Genomic DNA, 22,571 nt, shown 5'->3' on the forward strand with positions numbered 1-22,571 from the left:
CAACCGCGAGGCAAGAGCCTGTGCATGGCAGAGGCCTGAGAGTCTCTCCTTTCTTGCAGTGGAGATGGCTATTTCGAAAACGGCCCACTGATGTCCCAGCCAGTGTGGGAGAGGTATCGCCCTGATAGATTCCTGAATTCCAACTCAGGTAAAAGTGCCACCTTATCACACCTGAGCTGGTCCCAAGCCCTCGCGTGTCCTCCAGCCCATACACCATCGCAGTCCTAGAGGGCACCTCCCTAACATCACGGCCATTCTGAAGGGCCTCCCCCACACAGTCCAATGTCCTATAGGTCTAGGTGGGATGTGGCATTCGCCCAGGGAGCAGCTGGCACCTCCTGCACCCCTGGACACAGCACAGTCTGTGCACAGCCCCTCTGAGGGAGGGGGCTACATCTCCTCCCTCAGATGAACCAGCCCAAGAGGGCTCTCGGGGAGCCCAGATCCTGGAAGTAAGGACAGGGTCTTGTGGGAGGTGGGATTTGAATGGGCAGTTCAGACAATACTCCAAGTGTCCTGTCCAGAGCAGGAATGAGAACCTAGGTGAGATCCTTTAAGAAAATCTACCGGCTGGGCGCCGTGGCTCACACCTGTAATCTCAGCACTTTGGGAGGCTGAGGTGGGCGGATCACTTGAGGTCAGGAGTTCGAGACCAGCCTGGCCAACATCGTGAAACCTCGTCTCTATTAAAAATACAAAAATTAGCCGGGCATTGTGGCGCACACCTGTAACTCCAGCTACTCAAGAGGCTGAGGCAGGAGAATTGTTTGAACCTGGGAGGTGGAGGTTGCAGCGAGCCGAGATCGCACCACTGCACTCCAGCCTGGGTGACAGAGCGAGACTCCACCTCAAAAAGAGAGAATCTACCAAGAAGAGGCCCGGAAGTCTCACGTTCATTGTCATCATTTACTGGGCACCTGCCGTGTGCTGGACACTGTGCTAACGGCCAGAAACATTTTCAAAGGAAAAAGACCAACTGTGTTTTCGCTCAAAGAGCTTTCATGTGGGTAGAAAGACGAACGTCAAGAGGCAAACGATGGTGCCCTTCTCCATGACTCAGTCCAGAGGCCCCAATGGGAAAGAAATAACAATTTCCAAAATGTGATAGGACGAAGGACATTTTAGGCTTAGAAACCAGCCACGTGAACTGTGAAGTGTAAATCCAGTTCTATTTGTTCTGTGGCAACCACATTTGGTCATCAGAAGCAGACGCTAAGTCAAGCGAGGGGCTTTGGGGGAGGAATTGTTGCCCATCTGACTTGGGTCCAGAGAGGTGAGAAGTGGCACGAGGGGGTGCATTTGTGAGTTTTGGTTGACCCTAAAGCTAAGACAGGGCCTGCAGCCCCAGCCCTGGGATAAGCCCTTTCCCCCGCATCCCCCAACCTCAGGCCTCCGAGGACTGCAGTTCTACAGGCTACACCAGGAAGAAAGGCCCAACTACCGTCTCGAGTGCCTGCAGTGGCTGCAGAGCCAGCCTCGGTGGCCCAGCTGGGGCTGGAACCAGGTCTCCTGCCCTTGTTCCTGGCAGCAGGGACGACGGGACTTACGATTCCAACCCGTCAGCATAGGTGACACCTCCTTCCCACCCAGCACAAGCCGACCCACCACCCTCTCTGCTCACGCCCTCAGCCTCTCCCCAGAAACAGCCCCTGCTGGTTCCCGCTCCGTCCCTGGCAGCCCTGGCCTGGGCCTGAGTGGGACTGGACTTGTTTCAGGTCGCTGGGGCCTCGGCAGCGGGCAGCTGTGCAGCTTCACCTCCTGGCGAGGAGGCGTGTGCTGCAGCTACGGGCCCTGGGGAGAGTTTCGTGAAGGCTGGCACGTGCCGCGTCCTTGGCAGTTCGGTGCGTGAGTCTGTGGAGATCTCAACCCCACCCTCCCAGCCAAGCAGGGGATCCTCAGCATGAAGCCTCTTGTCCTCATTCCTTCCCAGACCCTTCCCCTCTCTGGGCCTCCACTTCCTGATCTGGTAACTGTTAGGAAGCTTCCAACATCCCCACCAGCGGACATTCGGGGATGTATGAGCTGAGTGCCTCTTTCCCCATCTCTATACCTGGCTCCGCATCCCCAGGCCAGAGTGGGGCCATCTCCCCAGGCAAGAAGAGAGCGCCTAGGCTGACCCCGTCCCTGTAGACCCAGATGAGCAGGATGTTTGGGGGAAGACTGAGAGTCAGCTCCTACAGAGACGCTCCAAGGGAGCTGGAGAGCGCAGGGGTGTGGGGTCACGTGGTCTGTGTCCTCCCCTTCTCTCCCCTGTCCCGTGGCAGTTTCCACAGTTCCCAGACTGTCAGCCGTGCCCTCCCCACTCCCAGCACGTTGAGAGCAGCAGTACTTGGCTCTCCACCCTCAACACAGGAATTTGCTTAGCTGCTACCATGCGCCCTGCTGCACAGTGGCCCCCATGATGCAAAAGAGACAGCACCCTGTCCACTGCCCAAGGTCATGAGAAGGGCCATGCTGGATTCCAAAGCCATGCTCTTGCCACCAACACTGCCCTGCCCTGCCAAGCTCTCCACCAACACCGCCCTGCCCTGCCCTGCCAAGCTCTCCACCAACACCGCCCGGCCCTACCAAGCTCTCCACCAACACCCCGCCCTGCCCTACCAAGCTCTCCACCAACACCGCCCTGCCCTGCCAAGCTCTCCACCAACACCGCCCTGCCCTGCCAAGCTCTCCACCAACACCGCCCTGCCCTGCCAAGCTCTCCACCAACACCGCCCTGCCCTGCCAAGCTCTCCACCAACACCGTCCTGCCCTGCCAAGCTCTCCACCAACACCCCACCCTGCCCTGCCAAGCTCTCCACCAACACGGTCCTGCCCTGCCAAGCTCTCCACCAACACCGTCCTGCCCTGCCAAGCTCTCCACCAACACCGCCCTGCCCTGCCAAGCTCTCCACCAACACCGCCCTGCCCTGCCAAGCTCTCCAGCTGGGTTCTCCAGGTCCTCAGCCTCCCCAACTCACTGCTCTTCTCCGCAGCCCAGGAACTGGAGCCGCAGAGCTGGTGCTGCCGCTGGAGTGACAAGCCCTACCTCTGTGCCCGGTACCAGCAGAGGCGGCCCCGCATGGGCTGTGCTACATACAGGCCCCCACGGCCCGGTGAGCGACAGGGCCCAGGCCCAGGAAGAGCCTCTGGGGAGGGGGACCTTCTGGGCTTCCGGGAGGTGGCGTCTGGATGAGGAGTAGGAGCAGAGCTGTGACCACAAGGGAAGATGGAGATGACGCCAGTGATGGGCGGACGGTCAGTGGAGGGGCTTTGTACCTGAGTTGGGGAAGGAGTGACAATAGCGGGGCACGAAAATGCAAGGAGGCTTGAGGGGAGGATTCTGTGCTCCGTGAACATCTCCCCAGCTGAGTCGGCCTGGACAAGTGCCCCAGCCGACTGCAGGGAGGAACCTCGGCCCTACGCATGATTTGTCATGCTGAGGCGGCATCTCTTTTCCTTCCAGCCTGGATGTTCGGGGACCCCCACATCACCACCTTGGATGGTGTCAATTACACCTTCAATGGGCTGGGGGACTTCCTGCTGGTCGGGGCCCAGGACGGGAACTCCTCCTTCCTGCTGCAGGGCCGCACCGCCCAGACTGGCTCAGCCCAGGCCACCAACTTCATCGCCTTTGCGGCTCAGTACCGCTCCAGCAGCCTGGGCCCGCCACGGTGAGTGAGGGGCGCCGGGGACCTCCCTTCATTCCACCCACAGGGACCTTCAGCCACATACTGAGGCCGAGGAGAAGGAAGAGAGCGAAGGAGGGGAAGCTGGGCAGGAGGGAGGGAGGACACAGCCCATCCACGCAGCTGTCCCGGAGTAAATCCTGGGGATGGTGGATTAGGGCTCTGGCCCCACGGTTTCCCAGCTGTTTGGCTTCGAAGAAACTACTTAACTTGGTTTTCTCCTAGTAAGAATGAGGATGACATTACCTGCGTCACGGGGTGTTGTAAGAGCTAAAGGGCATAATCCGAAAACCATGCCTGGCCCTGCCGAGCACACGGTAGACGGCGGCTGGCATCACCTTGGGCCGCGGCCTCCAGCGCCTTCCTCCCGGCCCAGGGCGCAGCTTCCAGCCCGGGGGCTCCCCCAGCCGCTTTCTTGGGCGTCGGCTCCACCTGCGGGTCGGGCTCAGGCCCCCTCCCATCTCCTTCCAGGTCCAATGGCCCCTTGAGCCTCACGACGCAATCCGTGTCCTGCTGGATAACCAGACTGTGACATTTCAGCCTGACCATGAAGGCGGCGGAGGTAGGCTGGGGAGCGCCGGCCGCCCCCTCCCCGCACCGGGAGCAGTGAGGTGGGCGGGAAGCCGCGTTGCGGTGCAGGGCCCAGTGCGTGGCGGTGCAGGGCCGAGCGCGTTGCGGTGCAGGCCCCAGTGCGTGGCGGTGCAGGGCCAAGAGCGTGCAGCCTCTTTCCCCCCAGCGGGGCCTGCAGCTTGCCGGCTTCTTCTCTGCCTCCAGTGCGGATCCCTCCCGGCTTCAGCCCCGGGGGCGGGGTGGGGGATAGGGGGTGGGGGTGGAAGGCCGGGGTGGGGGGTGGGGGAGGGGGTGGAGAGGTGGGGGGGCGGGGAGGTGGGGGAAGGTGGGGAGGGGTGGGGAGGTAGGGGAGGGGGAGGGGGTGGGGGGCGGGGAGGTGGGGGGAGGTGGGGAGGGCGGGGAGGTGGGGGAAGGTGGGGAGGGTGGGGGGCGGGTGGGGAGGGGGGCGGAGAGGTGGGGGAGGGGTGGGGAGGTAGGGGAGGGGGAGGGGGTGGGGGCGGGGAGGTGGGGGAAGGTGGGGAGGGTGGGCAGATGGGGGAAGGTGGGGGGCGGGGGAGGTGGGGAGGGGGTGGGGTGGGGGCGGGGAGGTGGGGAGGGGGTGGGGAGGGGGCGGGGAGGTGGGGAGGGGGCGGGGAGGTGGGGGAGGTGGGGGGAGGGGGCGGGGAGGTGGGGGAGGGGGCGGGGAGGGGGCGGGGAGGTGGGGGAGGGGACGGGGAGGTGGGGGGAGGGGTGGGGGGCGGGGAGGTGGGGGGAGGGGTGGGGGGAGGGGAGGTGGGGAAGGTAGGGGGAGGTGGTGGTGGGGGGCGGGGAGGTGGGGAGGGGGTGGGGGGCGGGGAGGTGGGGAGGGGGTGGGGGGTGTGGGGATGGGGTGGTGCGGGCCAGGCAGGGCGCGGGTTTGGTGAGGGCCGTGGTGCCGACCTGGCTTCCTCTCCGCTGCCTCCGGATGCTCCAGGCCAGGAGACGTTCAACGCCACCGGAGTCCTCCTGGGCCGCAACGGCTCCGTGGTCTCGGCCAGCTTCGACGGCTGGGCCACCGTCTCGGTGATCGCGCTCTCCAACATCCTCCACGCCTCCGCCAGCCTCCCGCCCGAGTACCAGAACCGCACGGAGGGGCTCCTGGGTGAGGGCGGCTCGGATCTGCCTCTGAGGCTCCGCGGAGCCAACCAGAGCTCGGACTCCCACGCCGGCGGCCCGGGCAGCCCTGCTCGGCCTCCCTTTCTCCACCTCCTTGGAGCAGAACCCTCGGGGCACAGAGCAGGCCGGGAGCGGAGGGGCTTCTCCAGCCTCCCCCGAGGCTCCCTTCCTGTCCTCCTCCCGCTCTAAGGGAGCATCAGGGGTGGGCTCCGGGGAGGCGGGGGGCACAGCCATCCTTTCTCCCTTTCCTCTTGCTTCCCACACCCTCCCGCCCTCCTCCATCGCTGCCCGCGTTTCCTGCCGCCCCTCCCGAAGGCAGACGGGCAGGGTGTGAGGGCCCGTCCTCCCAGCTCCCCTGGAGGCCGGACAGCAGGTGCAAGAGCAGAGGCTGCCAGGCCCTGGCTTCTCCCCACTGCGTCCGCCGGATGCTCCCCAGGAAGGGGACAGCCGCGTGCCCAGGGTGGCCAACCTCCCACTCTGTCCCTCAGGGGTCTGGAATAACAATCCGGAGGACGACTTCAGGATGCCCAATGGCTCCACCATTCCCCCAGGGAGCCCTGAGGAGATGCTTTTCCACTATGGAATGACCTGTGAGTCTGGGCCCCCTCAGGACTGTCCCCCCAACCACCAGCCCACCTGCCTCTCTCGACCTGGAGGAGAGAATGGGGGATGTGGAGTGTCCTCTCTCCCTGCAGCAGGCATTTCCAGACTCAGAAGCTGGAAACCGCTCTGGCCCTGCACTCCCACCGCCCCGCTCCAAGCCATATAAAGTGAGGGGTAGAGGTGGACACAAATGGAATAAGGCTGAGTGCCATGCCTGGTGCCATCGCGCTCTGTGTGTTACAGGGCAGATCAACGGGACAGGCCTCCTTGGCAAGAGGAATGACCAGCTGCCTTCCAACTTCACCCCTGTTTTCTACTCACAACTGCAAAAAAACAGCTCCTGGGCTGAAGATTTGATCTCCAGCTGTGACAGAGACAGCTCATGCATCTATGACACCCTGGCCCTGCGCAACGCAAGCATCGGACATCACACGAGGGAAGTCAGTAAAAAATACGAGCAGGTGAACGCCACCCTCAGTAAGTGGCCCGAGGCCCCGGGGGGCCTTTTCAGAGTCGGGAGCAGATGAGGAGCTGCCCTTGCCTGGCCCTGCTTTTCCCTGTGCATCTGCTTTCACTGAGCAGATTCTTTCGCTCCTGTTATTCCTCTGCCCAAACCCTTCAGTGACTTTCCCGGCTCTCTCCATCCTTGCAGTGGCCTTCGGCCCAGTTCAGCTTCTCAGAGCTCTTCTCCTAGTGCTGGACGCCTTCCCAGCCTCCTCCACTCCATCCTAGTGCTGGACCCCTTCCCAGCCCCCTCTACTCCATTCTAGTGCTGGACCCCTTCGCAGCCCCCTCCACTCCATCCTAGTGCTGGACGCCTTCCCGGCCCCCTCCACTCCATCCTAGTGCTGGACGCCTTCCCGGCCCCCTCCACTCCATCCTAGTGCTGGACCCCTTCCCAGCCCCCTGCACTCCATCCTAGTGCTGGACCCCTTCCCAGCCCCCTCCACTCCATCCTAGTGCTGGACCCCTTCGCAGCCCCCTCCACTCCATCCTAGTGCTGGACCCCTTCCCAGCCCCCTCCACTCCATCCTAGTGCTGGACCCCTTCCCAGCCCCCTCCACTCCATCCTAGTGCTGGACGCCTTCCCAGCCCCCTCCACTCCATCCTAGTGCTGGACGCCTTCCCAGCCCCCTCTATCCTAGTGCTGGACCCCTTCCCAGCCTCCTGCACTCCATCCTAGTGCTGGACCCCTTCCCAGCCCCCTCCACTCCATCCTAGTGCTGGACCCCTTCCCAGCCCCCTCCACTCCATCCTAGTGCTGGACGCCTTCCCAGCCCCCTCCACTCCATCCTAGTGCTGGACCCCTTCCCAGCCCCCTCTATCCTAGTGCTGGACCCCTTCCCAGCCTCCTGCACTCCATCCTAGTGCTGGACCCCTTCCCAGCCCCCTCCACTCCATCCTAGTGCTGGACGCCTTCCCAGCCCCCTCCACTCCATCCTAGTGCTGGACCCCTTCTCAGCCCCCTCCACTCCATCCTAGTGCTGGACGCCTTCCCAGCCCCCTCCACTCCATCCTAGTGCTGGACCCCTTCTCAGCCCCCTCCACTCCATCCTAGTGCTGGACGCCTTCCCAGCCCCCTCCACTCCATCCTAGTGCTGGACCCCTTCCCAGCTCCCTCCACTGCATCGTAGTGCTGGACCCCTTCCCAGCCCCCTCCACTCCATCCTAGTGCTGGACCCCTTCCCAGCCCCCTCCACTCCATCCTAGTGCTGGACGCCTTCCCAGCCCCCTCCACTCCATCCTAGTGCTGGACGCCTTCCCAGCCCCCTCCACTCCATCCTAGTGCTGGACGCCTTCCCAGCCCCCTGCACTCCATCCTAGTGCTGGACCCCTTCCCAGCCCCCTCCACTCCATCCTAGTGCTGGACGCCTTCCCAGCCCCCTCCACTCAATCCTAGTGCTGGACGACTTCCCAGCCCCCTCCACTCCAGCCCCGCAGGCTCCTCTGTGTTCTTCAAACACGCCAGGTGTGCTCAGCTCCCAGGCTTCACACATGCTGTTCTCTTGCCTGGAATACCCTTCCTTCCCCGGACAGCCACACGCTTGCCCCTCACCTCCTTTACGTCTTCATTCCAATGAACCCTCCTCGGCGAAGCCTCTCTTGGCCGCCCTGTCTAAAATGTCACATTCACCCACACTTCGTGTTTGCCTTCTCTGCTTTATTTTTTTCTCCTTAGCATTTATAATTACTCAACCTATTTTATAATTTTCACAGGTATCTTTTTTATTATTCATTCATGACTGTATCCTCACCACCCAGAACAGTGCCAGCCACTTAGCTCAATAAATATTTGTTAAATGACTGACTGAACGAATGCGTGAAGCAACTATGAAATGGAAATGGCAGGGCTCCGAGAAACAGACCCGTGAAGAGGTTTCACTCCCTCTCTATTTCTGGACAAATGTAATGTCCGTTTAGATGTGACCCTCCAGGTTTTGTGTGTGTGTGTGTGTGTGTGTGTGTGTGTGTGTGTTTTGATGGAGTTTCGCTCTTGTTGCCCAGGCTGGAGTGCAGTGACGCGATCTTGGCTCATCGCAGCCTCTGCCTCCCGGGTTCAAGCGATTCTTCTGCTTCAGCCTCCTGAGTAGCTGAGATTACAGGCACCCGCCACCATTCCTGACTAATTTTGTATTTTTAGTAGAGACAGGGTTTCACCGTGTTGGTCAGGCTGGTCTCGAACTCCGGACCTCAGGTTATCCGCCAGCCTCGGCCTCCCAAAGTGCTGGGATTACAGACATGAGACACCCAGCACCCTTCAGGTTTTCAGTCCTTTGCCAAAGGTACAACCCTGTAATGGTCTAAACAAATCTGCTCTCTAATTCACTTTTTGTCATACCCAGCATAGCACCGTGTCCAGGAAAGAATCTGAGAGGAGCTCTTTTTGAGGAGGTTGGGGGAGAGAAAGAGGCTAAAGATTTGGCTAGGTGGGCAGTACAGTCCCAGCCTGCTGTGTGTCAGTCGAGAGCAGGTACACAGAATAACTCCTTCTTCCAGAGGTGGGTCACAGTCCTGGGAATGCCTCATACATATTAGAGTTGAGAAAGAGAGGAGGCTGATAAAGCAGGAGACTGTCCTGCCTTGGAACTCCCATTCCCTCTTTGTGTTTCAGATCAGTACCCGCCCTCCATCAATGGTGGTCGTGTGGTTGAAACCTACAAGGGGCAGACCACGCAGATTCAGTACACCAGCAATGCTGAGGATGCCACCTTCACGCTCAGAGACAGCTGTACCGACTTTAAACTCTTTGGTAAGAATATTTGGCTGGTTAGAGTGGGGAGGTGGGTAGGGGATGAGGTCAGAGTCAAACTTTGGGAAATTCTGCATTGCTGTACCCAGCAACACTTGCTGTCACTCTTTCATTTGAATATCCAGGACCGGCATTTCCGAGGAGCGATACCTGTAACTCAAATAGGTGCCCCCCAGTAAGTAGTAGTGACGGGCTTATGGCAGTTTGGCCAGATAGCTAGAGTGACTCTGGGCACATAGAACTGATTCAAGGCTGGGCACAGTGGCTCACACCTGTCATCCCAGTGCTTTGGGAGGCCGAGGCAGGAGGATCATCTGAGGTCAGGAGTTCGAGACCAGTCTGGCCAACATGGTGAAACCCCGTCTCTACTAAAAATACAAAAAAATAGCCGGGCATGGTGGTGCATGCCTGTAATCCCAGCTACTCAGGAGACTGAGGCAGGAGAATCACTTGAACCCAGGAGGCAGATGTTGCAGTGAGCTGAGATCACATCACTGCACTTCAGCCTGGTGACAGAGCGAGACTCTGTCTCAAAAAAAAAAAAAAAGATTCGAAGATCATTTAATCTCAATCTGATCATATACAGTCATCTTTAGTCATTATGCATTCACCAAATTATTAGAATAATCAAGTGCAACATTTAAAATGACCAATTTACAACATTTTTATATCTATTAAAGGAAGGATCTAATGTAGGACAAGATTTAAAGAAATATAAAAAATACTTTTGTTTGGTACCTTTCTTGCTCTTTTTGTCTGGTAACCATGTTTACCTAGCCGTGTCTCTCCTTGTCTGGTTTCCTGGGCTAGGACCCAGTAAAGTGCCATCGCTCCCTCTCCGTAAAGGTGTTAGAGACCCTGAGCCCTACATCCATGATCAGGGCCAAAGGGCCCAAGCACAAGGGATGCTGCTTTCGTCTGTTGCCAGCACTAATTCAAAGGGTCCAAGGGCATCAAAGGGATGCCACTTTCTGTCTGTTGCCAGCACTAATTCTGCGGGTGACTGTTCTTGGCTAAATCAAAGCCCCAGGGGGCATATTCTGCGTTCTCTTTGCCTCTCTGCCTGATGTTCCTTCTCCCCGTGTCTCAGAAGGGACTGCTTTGCCTGCATCCCTTTTGCCCCACGTGCGTCCTCCCAGGTGCGAGACAATGGCATTGAGAGGTTTTCTTCTCCACGGGCCCCACCCCTGAAGGACGATGGTCTGGAAATTACGTTCGTCTATTCTCTGTCACTTCCTTTCAATCTGCTGTTTTAAGGAGACTTTCTTATTTTCTTAAAAAATATAAATTTGATCAGAAGATATGTAGTAGCGTTTCACTACAGTCTGGTGTCTGAAGGGGGTGTCTGGGAAAGGTCCAGGAAGTGGGGGGTGGGTGAGAAATCAGGGCAAAGGATGGGGCTGCTGTGAGAGTGAAGCCAGTTTGGCCGGCAGTGCAGCCTGAGGAGGTGTCTGGAGGATTCTGGCCTTGATCCTCCATCCCCCAGGATGTCCCATCCTGGTGTGAGCCCAGCCAGGGCTGCCCTTTGGGGTTTCTTCAGGAGGAAACTGCTTTCCCCTCTGTGGCATTCCCCGCTACAATCAGTATGTTGGACTGGTGCCACCTCCTTCCAGCTGGGAGCGTGACCAGGATCACCCCCGATACCAGCCTTGCTCAAAGGAAATGACAATGAGATTTGTCTGGGGAGGGGGGAAGGTGGCCTGAGAGGGGTGGGGGAAGCCCCGTATCAGCAATCAGGGTGTTAGATGAGGTTGCATCAGACCACAGAGCTGAGGAGTCTCCCAGCTCTCCACATTCTCATCTTCCCCGGGACAGAGAATGGGACGTTGCTGTGGACACCCAAGTCGCTGGAGCCATTCACTCTGGAGATTCTAGCAAGAAGTGCCAAGATTGGCTTGGCGTCTGCACTCCAGCCCAGGACCGTGGTCTGCCATTGCAATGCAGAGAGCCAGTGTTCGTACAACCAGACCAGCAGGGTAGGCAACTCCTCCCTGGAGGTGAGTGTTGGGAGGCGCGTGAGGAGTTTCTGTGCCGAGGGGAGAGGAAATGGGAGTGGAATGGATGCTGTGATTCTGCCTGTCTTGGGTGTGTCTGTGTTGGGAGGTGGGTGGAGCAGATTCTAGTCTCAGGCCATAAACTCACATGGGAAGAAAGAGAACTTTCTGGCCGGGTGCGGTGGCTCACGCCTTTAATCTCAGCACTTTTGGAGGCTGAGGCAGGCAGATCACAAGGTCAGGAGATCAAGACCATCCTGACCAACATGGTGAAACCCCATCTCTACTAAAAATACAAAAATTAGCTGGGCGTAGTGGCAGGTGCCTGTAGTCCCAGCTACTCGGGAGGCTGAGGCAGGAAAATCGCTTGCACCCGGGAGGAGGAGGTTACAGTGAGCCAAGATCGCACCACTGCACTCCAGCCTGGGCAGCAGAGCGAGATTCCATCTCAAAAAGAAAGAAAAGAAAGGAAAGAAAGAAGGAGGGAAAGGAAAGGAGAGAGAGAGGGAGGGAGAGAGAGAGGGAGGGACAGAGAGAGAGGGAGGGGGAGAGAGAGACAGAGGGAGAGAGAGAGAGAGAGAGAAACTATATTGGAGAAGAAGAAAGAAAAAGAAAGGAAGGAAGGAAAGAGGAAAGAACCTTTCTTTATTGCTTATAGTTCAACTGGATTTTTATCTCCCACCTCCCCTTCTGCCAGGTTGGCAGGAAACTTCTACCTCTGTCTTTCTCACAGCGCCCAGTGGTTCCCAGTTCCACAGCTCTGCGGCGAAGCCCAGCAGAGGGCCCTGCGGTGTGGGGTGGAAGGTGGTCACGGGTCCCTGGGCCTGGGTCCACACAGTTTCCATCACAGCTCTGCCCCACAGGGCCCTGCGGTGAGGGGTGGAAGGTGGTCACGGGTCCCTGGGCCTGGGTCCACACAGTTTCCATCACAGCTCCGCCCCACAGGGCCCTGCGGTGTGGGGTGGAAGGTGGTCACGGGTCCCTGGGCCTGGGTCCACACAGTTTCCATCACAGCTCCGCCCCACTTCCCCTTCAGACCCAGGGAGAGGCACTGCTGCTTCTGTGCCTTGCTCAAACACAGGACACCTTTTCTGAGGCCGCTTACAGTCCCGTCTGCCTAGAAGCACCCCACAGCCATTTCTCCCTAGGACGTCATCATCACGGTGCTGGGAAGTGAGCTGTGGGTCCCTCTATCTTGACACCTCCAAGCCCCTTTGCTTTCTCTTTTACTATCTCCTTCCAGCTAAAAGAAACATCTTTTCCAGTTTGGAGAAACTACTTCTCCATGTTTCTAGCCAAGATACTTGGCCTAATTCCACGACTCTTGTCCTATCTGCTTTTTTATTTTTATTTTTGGTTGTAAAGGAAGAGCCAGAAAGGAAAGTGTTTATCTGGCAAAACAAAACTACCTCCTTCACCACTTACACACACACACACACGCACACACAGACACACACACACACACGCACACACAGACACACACACACATCCTTCTGAAGCATGAGCAGAGAATGGGTACTTGAAAGGGATAGAGGTAGGGATGGTTGGTGGGGTAGGGGGTAGAAAAGGATAAAATACACAATGGGAAAAAGAGAGATTGAAATCAATATGCTATTCCATAGATCCCCAAATATCCACTCTTGGGAGTAGCAAGTGTTAGAGGATTCCATTTTAGGGAGATTCCCTGAGTCGCTTCAGTAAGGGAGTTAGAAAGGGGAGCGCAGGGAGCTTGGTGAGGTCTCGGAGCTGCAGCCTTTGCTAAGCTGTTGTTCTGGCTGCTGCGTTTTCTCACAGTGCTCAGCAGGGAGGCTCTGTCTTCTTGGTTTGGGAGTCAGCAAGGGAGGTCAATTTCAGCTTATATGAAATCCAGTTTGCAGGCCACATAGGAGCCTGAGGCAGGCGGATTGCTTGAGCTCAGAACTTTGAGACCAGCCTGGGCAATATGGCAAGACCCTGTCTCTACTAAAAATCAAAAAATTAGCTGGGCATGGTGGCATATGCCTGTAATCTCAACTATTGGGGAGGCTGAGGCACAAGAACTGCTTTAACTTGGGAGGGGGACATTGCAATGAGCTGAGATCGAGACACTGCACTGCAGCCTGGGAAACAGAACGAGACTGTCTCATTAGAAAAAAAAAAAAAAAGCAGAAGAAAAATACAAAAATTAGTGGGCGTGGTAGTGCATGCCTGTAGTCCCAGCTCCTCAGGAGGCTGAGGTGGGAGGATGGCTTGAACCTGGGAGGTGGCGTTTTCAGTGAGCCAAGATCAAGACATTGCACTCCAGCCTGGGCAACAGAGTGGGACCCTGTCTCAAAATAAATAAGGAATCCAGTTGTCAAGCAATAGGACATACATGGATACATATACACATGGATACACATATGGATACATACATGGATACATACACACATGGATACATGTATACATGGATATATACACATATGGATACATACATGATACATACATGATACATACATGGATACACATACATACATGAATACATACACACATGGATACATACATGGATACATACACATATAGATACATACATGGATACATACACACATGGATACATGGATACATACACATGGATACATACATGATACATACATGGATACACATATACATACATGAATACATACATGGATACATACACATATGGATACATACATGGATACATACATGCATGGATACATACATACATGGATACACATATACATACATGGATACATACATATATACACGGATACATTCATTCATTCATTAATGCTTCAATCATTCACGCATCCCCCATCTTACTCTAGAAAGGATTTCAGGCAAAGAGCTAGAGTGTGAGAGGGAAGAGGCTGAGATCCTGGTGCAGGGCCAGGCAGGGGGTTAGGGTAAACAATGACCCAGGGAGGCCAACTGGGCAGGACTACCGTGTGGCTCTAGGCAGGGCCTTGCTGCCCCACGGCCTGGTCAGGAAGGTGCTTAGCAGGTGCTGGTGGGGCTGAGACATGACTCAGGGTCCACGGGTTCTCAGGCCAAAGGGGTCAGTCAGAAACACCCAGAAGCCCTTCCCAGTTTGGTCTCCTGGCCGCCCGTGATCAGCAACCCTCCTCCAGGTGGCTGGCTGCAAGTGTGACGGGGGCACCTTCGGCCGCTACTGCGAGCGCACCGAGGATGCCTGTGAGGAGCCGTGCTTCCCGAGTGTCCACTGCGTTCCTGGGAAGGGCTGCGAGGCCTGCCCTCCAAACCTGACTGGGGATGGGCGGCACTGTGCGGGTGAGCTGGGAACAGGGCCTGGAGCAGGCGCTTCTGGGAGCAGCTGATAGCCCAAGGGTGTAGATAGCCAAAGGCAAACCATTTCTCTCCTTTTTCCAGCAGATCTTTAGAATGCTCAATCTAGGCAGGTATGGGAAATCTAGGCAGGCCTGGAAAGGGGGTGGTGGATGGTGTGGGGCTGAAGGAGAAGAGGTTGTACAGGCATAGGGGAGGGGACGGGGCTGGGCATCCCTGAGGCATTGACGGGGGAAGCCCCCAGCGAAAGACTGAAGATGGTTTGGGGAGGAGACTTCAGCAGCCGCCAGGGAACGGGGCAAGCTGGGTCCTCGGGATCCCTGGGGATCTTCAGAGACGCGAGGCCCAGGATCTCTGCACCTCACGAGTCAGGACGTTTGGAGGGGCTGGCGTGGGGATCCGGCAGCAAAGGTGCCTGATTTTCCCTTCCAGTCCTCCCAGCCTTCTGTCCCTCCCACTCTGAGCCGCCAGAGCCTGATGAGGGAGAGCACAGCGAGGCCTTTACCAAGCCCCCTAAGGCACCCAAATAAAATCTACAGATCGCTGTGCCTTCAGAGCTGAGGCCAGAGTGGGTAGAACCGCAGCTTTTATAAAGGCAGAAAAGGAGATGGACGTGAGAGGGGAGGGTGTGAGGAAAGCCGGCTGGGGGCCCCCCTCTGCCAGCCTTCGGGTCCTTTCTGAAGCAGAGGGTCTGAGAAACACTCCAGTCCCTCCCCAGAAGTGGAAGAATACCTGCCTGGTCGGGGAAAGGGGTTGTCCTGCAGAGAAACGCCTGGAAAAGGGGGGAAGGATGGTTTGGGGTTCCGAGTGGCCCGAAGCGGAACACTGGGGGAAAGAAAGCCTGTCCCGGAGCGGGTTTCCACGGGCTGGGCTGTCTCTCTGCTGCCCAGCGTGCTGCTGCTGACCTCCCTACTCACTCTGCAGCTGTGGGGAGCTCTTTCCTGTGTCGGAACCAGTCCTGCCCTGTGAATTACTGCTACAATCAAGGCCACTGCTACATCTCCCAGACTCTGGGCTGTAAGCCCACGTGCACCTGTCCCCCGGCCTTCGCCGACAGCCGCTGCTTCCTGGCTGGGAACAACTTCAGTCCAACTGTCCACCTAGGTACCGCCTGGGCCCCGCCCTCTCACCCCCCACCCCGCCTGGGCCCCGCACTCTCACCCCCGCACTCCGCCCACCTTTGGGGAAGATGAGGAAGCTCTGGGGTCACAGGACAGAGCTCCAGATTTCTCTGGGATGGTGTAAGGTGCGGGCTGTGGAAAGCTGTCACGGCAAGGACCACGGGCCTGTGTGGCCTATGGAGGAAGGACGGAGGCAGAGACCTCACAGCTGGCTCAGTGAGATGAGCGTCGGGGAGGCCCAGAGCATAGTGGAGTGAGCGCTAGGGTGAGGGCCACTTCTCCCGGCTTGTTCAGCGACCTTCTGTCAGGGTGGAATGTAGGCTGAGGGCCACTTCTCCTGGTTTCTTCAGTGACCTTCTGTCACTGGAATGGAGCAGTCGGCCTGGGCTGGCCCGACAGACTTTTGGGTAAGTCTGGGTAAACCGTGGGGTGATGATACATTTGCTTCTCCCATCTCCAGAACTTCCCTTAAGAGTCATCCAGCTCCTGCTCAGTGAAGAGGAAAATGCCTCCATGGCAGAGGTCAACGCCTCGGTCAGTGCTGCAGGCCGAGCTCTGGGTGGGAGGGAGCGCTTGGTGGGTTCAGGCGAGGGCGGAACCATCACTGTGCGGCCTTCGTCTTGTCATCCATCTGGATTCAACTGCCAGAGGAGGCCGGAGCCTCTTGCCCCATGGGAGGTGCAGGGCATTAGGAAGTGAGGAAGGCCCGGGACAGAAACCTCAACTCATCATAAGCAGAGGCCAGGGTGCCAAGTCACCCCAGCCGAGACCTCTAAGCATCTTGGTTATGATCTGAAAGAAACTAAAGGACATTTCACCTCCAGGGAGTCTTCCCTGACTTCCCAGAGGGAAGGGGCGGCTCCCTCTTCTTGGCTGCCATGCCATACCTCAGTCACAGGCAAAGTGGCACAACTGCCGAGTGGTTGGGGCTCTAGAACCCTGCACACCCAGAATCAGAATCCCTGCTCTGCTCCTCACTGGAGCAGGTGTGCTAACTAGACACATCATATAACAGGTCATCTGTAAACACGGGGACAATCATAGCACCTGAGTCAACAGGCCGTATCACCGTTTAAATGAGAACGTGTGTCAAGCATTTAGTCCAGTGCCTGACACACAGGTATTCAAACATGATGATTATTTTACTACTGCAAGCCTAGCACTCCCCACTCCTCACTCCCAACTCCCCACTCCACTCTACTCCTCACACCACACTCCACTCCCCACTCCCCACTCCACTCCCCACACCACACTCCACTCCACACACTCCATTCCACACTCCCCACTCCCCACTCCCCACTCACCACTACACTCCACTGCCCACTCCACACTCCCCACTCCACACTACACTCCACACTCCACACTCCACTCCCCACTCCACACTCCACTCCCCACTCCACACTCCACTCCCCACTCCACACTCCACTCCACACTCCACACTCCCCACTCCCCACTCCCCACTCCACACTCCCCACTCCCCACTCCACACTCCACACTACACTCCACACTCCACACTCTACTCCCCACACCATACTCCACTCCCCACACTCCACTCCACACTCCACACTCCCCACTCCACACTCCACACTCCACTCCCCACTCCACACTCCACTTCCCACACCATACTCCACTCCCCACACTCCACTCCCCACTCCCCACTCCCCACTCCCCACTCCCCACTCCACTCTACTCCCCACTCCACACTCCCCACTCCCCACTCCCCACTCCACACTCCACACTCCACTCTACTCCCCACTCCCCACTCCACACTCCACACTCCCCACTCCCCACTCCACACTACACTTCACACTCCACACTCCACTCCCCACACCATACTCCACTCCCCACACTCCACTCCACACTCCCCACTCCCCACTCCCCACTCCACACTCCCCGCTCCCCACTCCACACTCCACACTACACTCCACACTCCACACTCCACTCCCCACACCATACTCCACTCCCCACACTCCACTCCACACTCCACACTCCCCACTCCACACTACACTCCACACTCCACACTCCACACTACACTCCACACTCCACACTCCACTCCCCACTCCACACTCCACTTCCCACACCATACTCCACTCCCCACACTCCACTCCCCACTCCCCACTCCCCACTCCACTCTACTCCCCACTCCACACTCCACACTCCACACTCCCCACTCCCCACTCCACTCTACTCCCCACTCCACACTCCACTCTACTCCCCACTCCACACTCCACACTCCCCACTCCACACTCCACACAGTAAAATCTGTTGACATTTCTCACCTGCGCCAGACAATGCACTCTTTGAGTTTAGACTCCACCTAAGTCACCTTGACACCCCCAGCCCCTGACCATCTCCTAGGTCTAAACAACCCATGTTCAATATACTGGGGAGGAGGTCATGAGTCACGCGTCAGAGGCAAGGCAGGGGCCATTCATGTCAGTGTCTCCGCTCGTCATATGAGGCCAAGGAGGGGGACAGAATGGAAAACCCTTCACTCTCAACAAACATTATTAAGCAAGGACCCATGACAGTCACTGAGCTAGGCTGGACTGCGAGGGTGCAGAGACGGGTGAGGAAGGTGCTGGGGTCCTGGGGCTCCCGTTCCAGGAGGAAACAGGGATGAATACACCCATCAAGGTGGGAGGGGGTCTCCCCTCTGGATGAGGACTCACCCCCACCCCCATCTGCCATCGTCTGGCCTAGGTGGCATACAGACTGGGGACCCTGGACATGCGGGCCTTTCTCCGCAACAGCGAAGTGAAACGAATGTAAGTGGGACTGTGTCCCCCTGAGCCCCCAGATCCTCTTCCTCATCCCCCGCCCCCTAGCCCCCTAGGCCCCCTCACCGTCGCCCTCCCACACAGTGATTCCCCAGCACCGGCCTCGGGAAGCCCCATTCAACAGTGGATGGTCATCTCGGAGTTCCAGTACCGTCCTTGGGGCCCCGTCATCAACTTCCTGAACAACCAGCTGCTGGCCGCCGTGGTGGAGGCGTTCTTATACCACGTTCCATGGAGGAGTGAGGAGCCCAGGAACGACGTGGTCTTCCAGCCCATCTCCAGGGAAGACGTGCGCGATGTGACAGCCCGTGAGTCCGTCCATTCCGGGGACACTATGGGGGTCACTGCGGGGGGCGGGTAAACAGAGGTGCTTCAGCCCACACAAACAAGCTAATTGAGTTTTTCTGTTTGTTTGGTTTTGAGCGAAAACGTGAACATTTTATCCAGCCGCTTGTTAGATTCAAGAGCAGGAGCAGCCAGCGCTGCTAACGCAGTCACACGTACACAGCTTCACGGAGAAAATTCCCAGCCAGGGTACTTGCTGACTATGGCTGCTAATAAAACAGCAGCAATTTATTTTCATAAAATTGCTAATAGTTTTCTTAAAATGCCATTGCACTTAAACATACACAGGGACACCCCCATCGTCTCTGCCCTCCAGCGGGAGGATATGAAGCTGGAGACTGGAGACTAGCCAGGGACAGAGGCAACTACTCCCTGAAATGATGTCACCCTGTGCAAGCACCTTCCCCAGGCCAGGCCAGGCCTCAACACCCCCCAGCACCTTCCCCAGGCCATGCCAGGCCTCAATACTCCCCAGCACCTTCCCCAGGCCAGGCCTCAACACCCCCCACCACCTTCCCCAGGCCAGGCCTCAACGCCCCCAAGCACCTTCCCCAGGCCAGGCCAGGCCTCAATACCCCCCACCACCTTCCCCAGGCCAGGCCTCAATACCCCCCACCACCTTCCCCAGGCCAGGCCAGGCCTCAACACCCCCTAGCACCTTCCCCAGGCCAGGCCAGGCCTCAACACCCCCAAGCACCTTCCCCAGGCCAGGCCTCAACACCTCCAAGCACCTTCCCCAGGCCAGGCCAGGCCTCAACACCCCCAAGCACCTTCCCCAGGCTAGGCCTCAGCACCCCCATCTGAAAATGAGATGGGATTTCTGAGCCCCCTTTCAGTGCTGACAGCCCCTGGTTCTCCCGGAACAGGAATAAGTTGGCAAGCTTGTCAGAGAAACAAAGGAATAACACATCCTATTTTCTGTATAGGGCAGAGAACAGGGCAGGGGCCGCCTCAAACACAACAGAAACTGCTGTTTTACTTGGGTCTGGGACCAAGCAAGAGCTTCTCCCAGAATCCAGGCTAAGCCAGCTCTCTCCCGGAGCAGTGGGTGAAATCCCTCAGAACTACTGTATGTTGGGGAGTTGGGGTAGGTGGCGCAGGGAGGCAAGCCCTGACTATGCAATTAAGGAAAACCTATAATTTTTATTATACAAGCATCGTATGCTTATTGCAGAAACTTTAGGAAACACAAACTTAACAAAAAGAAAAGAGGAAAAACCCAGTAATCCCAATCCCCAGAGAGACAACAATATTTCGTACATATCCTTCTGAACTTTCTCTTATGCCTAGGAACCTTCATACATCCATTTTTTATTGAAGGATCAAATCATTCATAATGTTGGATAACCTGCTCGTTAAACAATTGTGAAGAGATTGTCTCATATATTGTGTCCATATTCCCATTCGACATATTATAATGTTATGTTTGAATATAGTGTCACATTTTAAAATACATTATAATAATCATTACCATTCTTTGAGTGCTTACTGTGTGTCAGGCAGTGTACTGAGTACTGTGGACACATTATCTCATTTAAATCTCACAGCAGCATAAGTGCTATTATGATCATTTCCTTTTAAAGATAAGGAAACTGAAGCTGAAAGAGCGAAGGAATGTTCCCTGAATTCCACATCTAGTTACTAGTAGAGTTTCAGTTTCCACCCAGGTCTGGCCACCCTCAAAGCATGTGCTCTTCAGGAAAGCATTTTCCATAGGAAACTTTTTCCATAGGAATCTTTTTCCCTAGGAAACTTTTTCCATGGGAACCACCATCCCTTGGTAAGTATGTGCAGTAGTTTACTTAACCAGACCCCACTTCTGAAACGTTGTTACTGTTATCCACCACGCTGATCTGAATGTCCAGGGACATACGTATCTGTGCACTTCTTTAATTATTTCTCAGGATAAACACCCGAAAAGGAATTCGTGGCTGAAAAGGTATTGATTTAGTATTCATCAGTTGCTTTCTGTGTTAATCTGTGTCCTTCCCGACAGTGAACGTGAGCACGCTGAAGGCTTACTTCAAATGCATTGGCTACAAGGGCTACGACCTGGTCTACAGCCCCCAGAGCGGCTTCACCTGCGTGTCCCCGTGCAGTAGGGGCTACTGTCACCATGGAGGCCAGTGCCAGCACCTGCCCAGTGGGCCCCGCTGCAGGTGCATAGGGCTGTGGCCAGGAGGTGGATGACAGTGCTGGGGAACCCAAGCTGGGCAAGACACTGCAAGGGGTCCAGGAATTAGGATGGCTCCCTTTGTAATGAGAGAGATCAGAGACCAGGGAAGAGGGGACAGTGGAAAAGGAGAGCTGTGAGTGCCTGCTCTGTGTGGAGAATAAAGGCGCTATATTACAAACTCTGAAACCCAAAAGAGCGACAGAGGGGATCAGAACCATTTCGAAGATGAGAAAACTGCAGCTTAGAGATGACAAGGAAGCTGCCCCGGGACGCAGTAGGTTAAGCAGCAGGGCATGGTTTCCAAAGCCAAACATTTTTTACATTTTTATGTTTTGAGATGGAGTGTCATCTGTCGCCCAGGCTGGAGTGCAGTGGTGCGTTCTCGGCTCACTGCAACGTCCTTCTCCCGGGTTCAAGCGATTCTCCTGCCTCAGCCTCCCGAGTAGTGGGGACTACAGGCACGCACCACCACGCCCAGCTGATTTTTGCATTTTTAGTAGAGACGGGGTTTCGCCATGTTGGTCAGGCTGGTCTCGAACTCCTGACCTCAGGTGATGCGTCCACCTTGGCCTCCCAAAGTGCTGAGATTACAGGCGTGAGCCACCGCGCCAGGGCCCAAAGTCAAACCCTCCCACCTGATCTGGCTGCTGCTTCCCTGCTGTCTCCCTGTGGGAAAAGAACCTGCAGTCTTGTGTCTGGGCCAGCCCTGCCCCTCAGTCAAGCGAGGCGCCTTTGCCCCTGCCCTCATCAGCAGTCCCCGGGGCTCCGCTGGTTAACAGCGCGGGAAGCCGCGGCCCCACGCAGGCCTGGTCTGGGAGCTCTCCGCCAGCTGCAGTTCCAGATCCCGCCGAAGGAGGGGGTGGGCGGAGCGCGAGCGGGGCAAGGAGGGGCGGGGCCCAGCTCTCCGGGCGGGGCGGGGCCGGGGAGGGGCGGGGCCCAGCTCTCCGGGCGAGGCGGGGCCGGGGCCGGGGCGGGGCCGGGGCGGGGCCGGGGCCGGGGGCGGGACGGGGCCGGGCTGGGGCTGGGGCTGGGGCTGGGGCTGGGGCTGGGGGCGGGGCGGGGCGGGGCGGGGCGGGGCCGGGCTGGGGCCGGGGGTGTGACTGCGCATCTGTGGCCGGCATCCCTGCTGCCCAGGTGCAGCTGACTGCACGTGCAGCTGAATTCACACAAGGTTTTTGGTTTTTTTTTGAGACGGAGTTTTGCTCTGTCCCCCAGGCTGGAGTGCAGTGTTGCAATCTCGGCCCACTGCAACCTCCACCTCCCAGGTTCAAGCTATTCTGCCTCACCTCCCTAGTAGCTGGGACTACAGGTGCGCACCACCACGCCTGGATAATTTTGTATTTTTAGTAGAGATGGGGTTTCACCATGTTGGCCAGTCTGGTCTCGAACCCCTGACCTCAAGTGATCCGCCCGCCTCAGCCTCTCAATGTGCTGGGATTACAGGCGTGAGCCCCCGCGCCGGCCCAGGCCCATGTTTTTAAAGCCCACACGTGCCTCCTTTGCCCGGTGGTCTCACTTCAGCACGGCCTCAGGGCTGACTCAGTCTCTCCGGAGAGTGGGGCGAGCCCAGCCTCTCCTACAGAACCTCTTTTTCCCCAGCAGAAGAGAAGGGGCTGGGAGGCTGAGCTCCCACCTCTGACCACCTGTC

General features: G+C 57.2%; 2 protein-coding genes across 3 annotated transcripts in view; one reads left to right on the forward strand and one right to left on the reverse strand.

Moving 5' to 3' along the window:
* LOC129033010 (mucin-4-like) overlaps positions 1–22,571 on the forward strand; it is a 58,339-nt gene that overhangs the window by 35,151 nt on the left and 617 nt on the right. Inside the window, 17 exon segments of the mRNA XM_054480901.1 lie at positions 60–148; positions 1,389–1,568; positions 1,716–1,841; positions 2,976–3,095; positions 3,446–3,657; positions 4,140–4,230; positions 5,191–5,358; positions 5,861–5,962; positions 6,219–6,452; positions 9,088–9,225; positions 11,041–11,222; positions 14,327–14,486; positions 15,426–15,605; positions 16,083–16,156; positions 18,326–18,390; positions 18,487–18,710; positions 20,744–20,906. Coding sequence (XP_054336876.1) covers positions 60–148; positions 1,389–1,568; positions 1,716–1,841; positions 2,976–3,095; positions 3,446–3,657; positions 4,140–4,230; positions 5,191–5,358; positions 5,861–5,962; positions 6,219–6,452; positions 9,088–9,225; positions 11,041–11,222; positions 14,327–14,486; positions 15,426–15,605; positions 16,083–16,156; positions 18,326–18,390; positions 18,487–18,710; positions 20,744–20,906 — 2,508 coding nt within the window.
* LOC129032731 (mucin-20-like) overlaps positions 18,665–22,571 on the reverse strand; it is a 31,322-nt gene continuing 27,415 nt past the window's right edge. Inside the window, exon 5 of one of the 2 annotated variants that reach the window (XM_054480490.1) lies at positions 18,665–18,746. The gene's annotated coding sequence lies outside the window, so the exon portion shown is untranslated. The remainder of the gene's footprint in view (positions 18,747–22,571) is intronic. The other variant, XM_054480491.1, reaches the window with a different exon arrangement.

This window comes from Pongo pygmaeus, chromosome 2, assembly GCF_028885625.2.
Source record: "Pongo pygmaeus isolate AG05252 chromosome 2, NHGRI_mPonPyg2-v2.0_pri, whole genome shotgun sequence".
Lineage (NCBI taxonomy): Eukaryota > Metazoa > Chordata > Mammalia > Primates > Hominidae > Pongo > Pongo pygmaeus.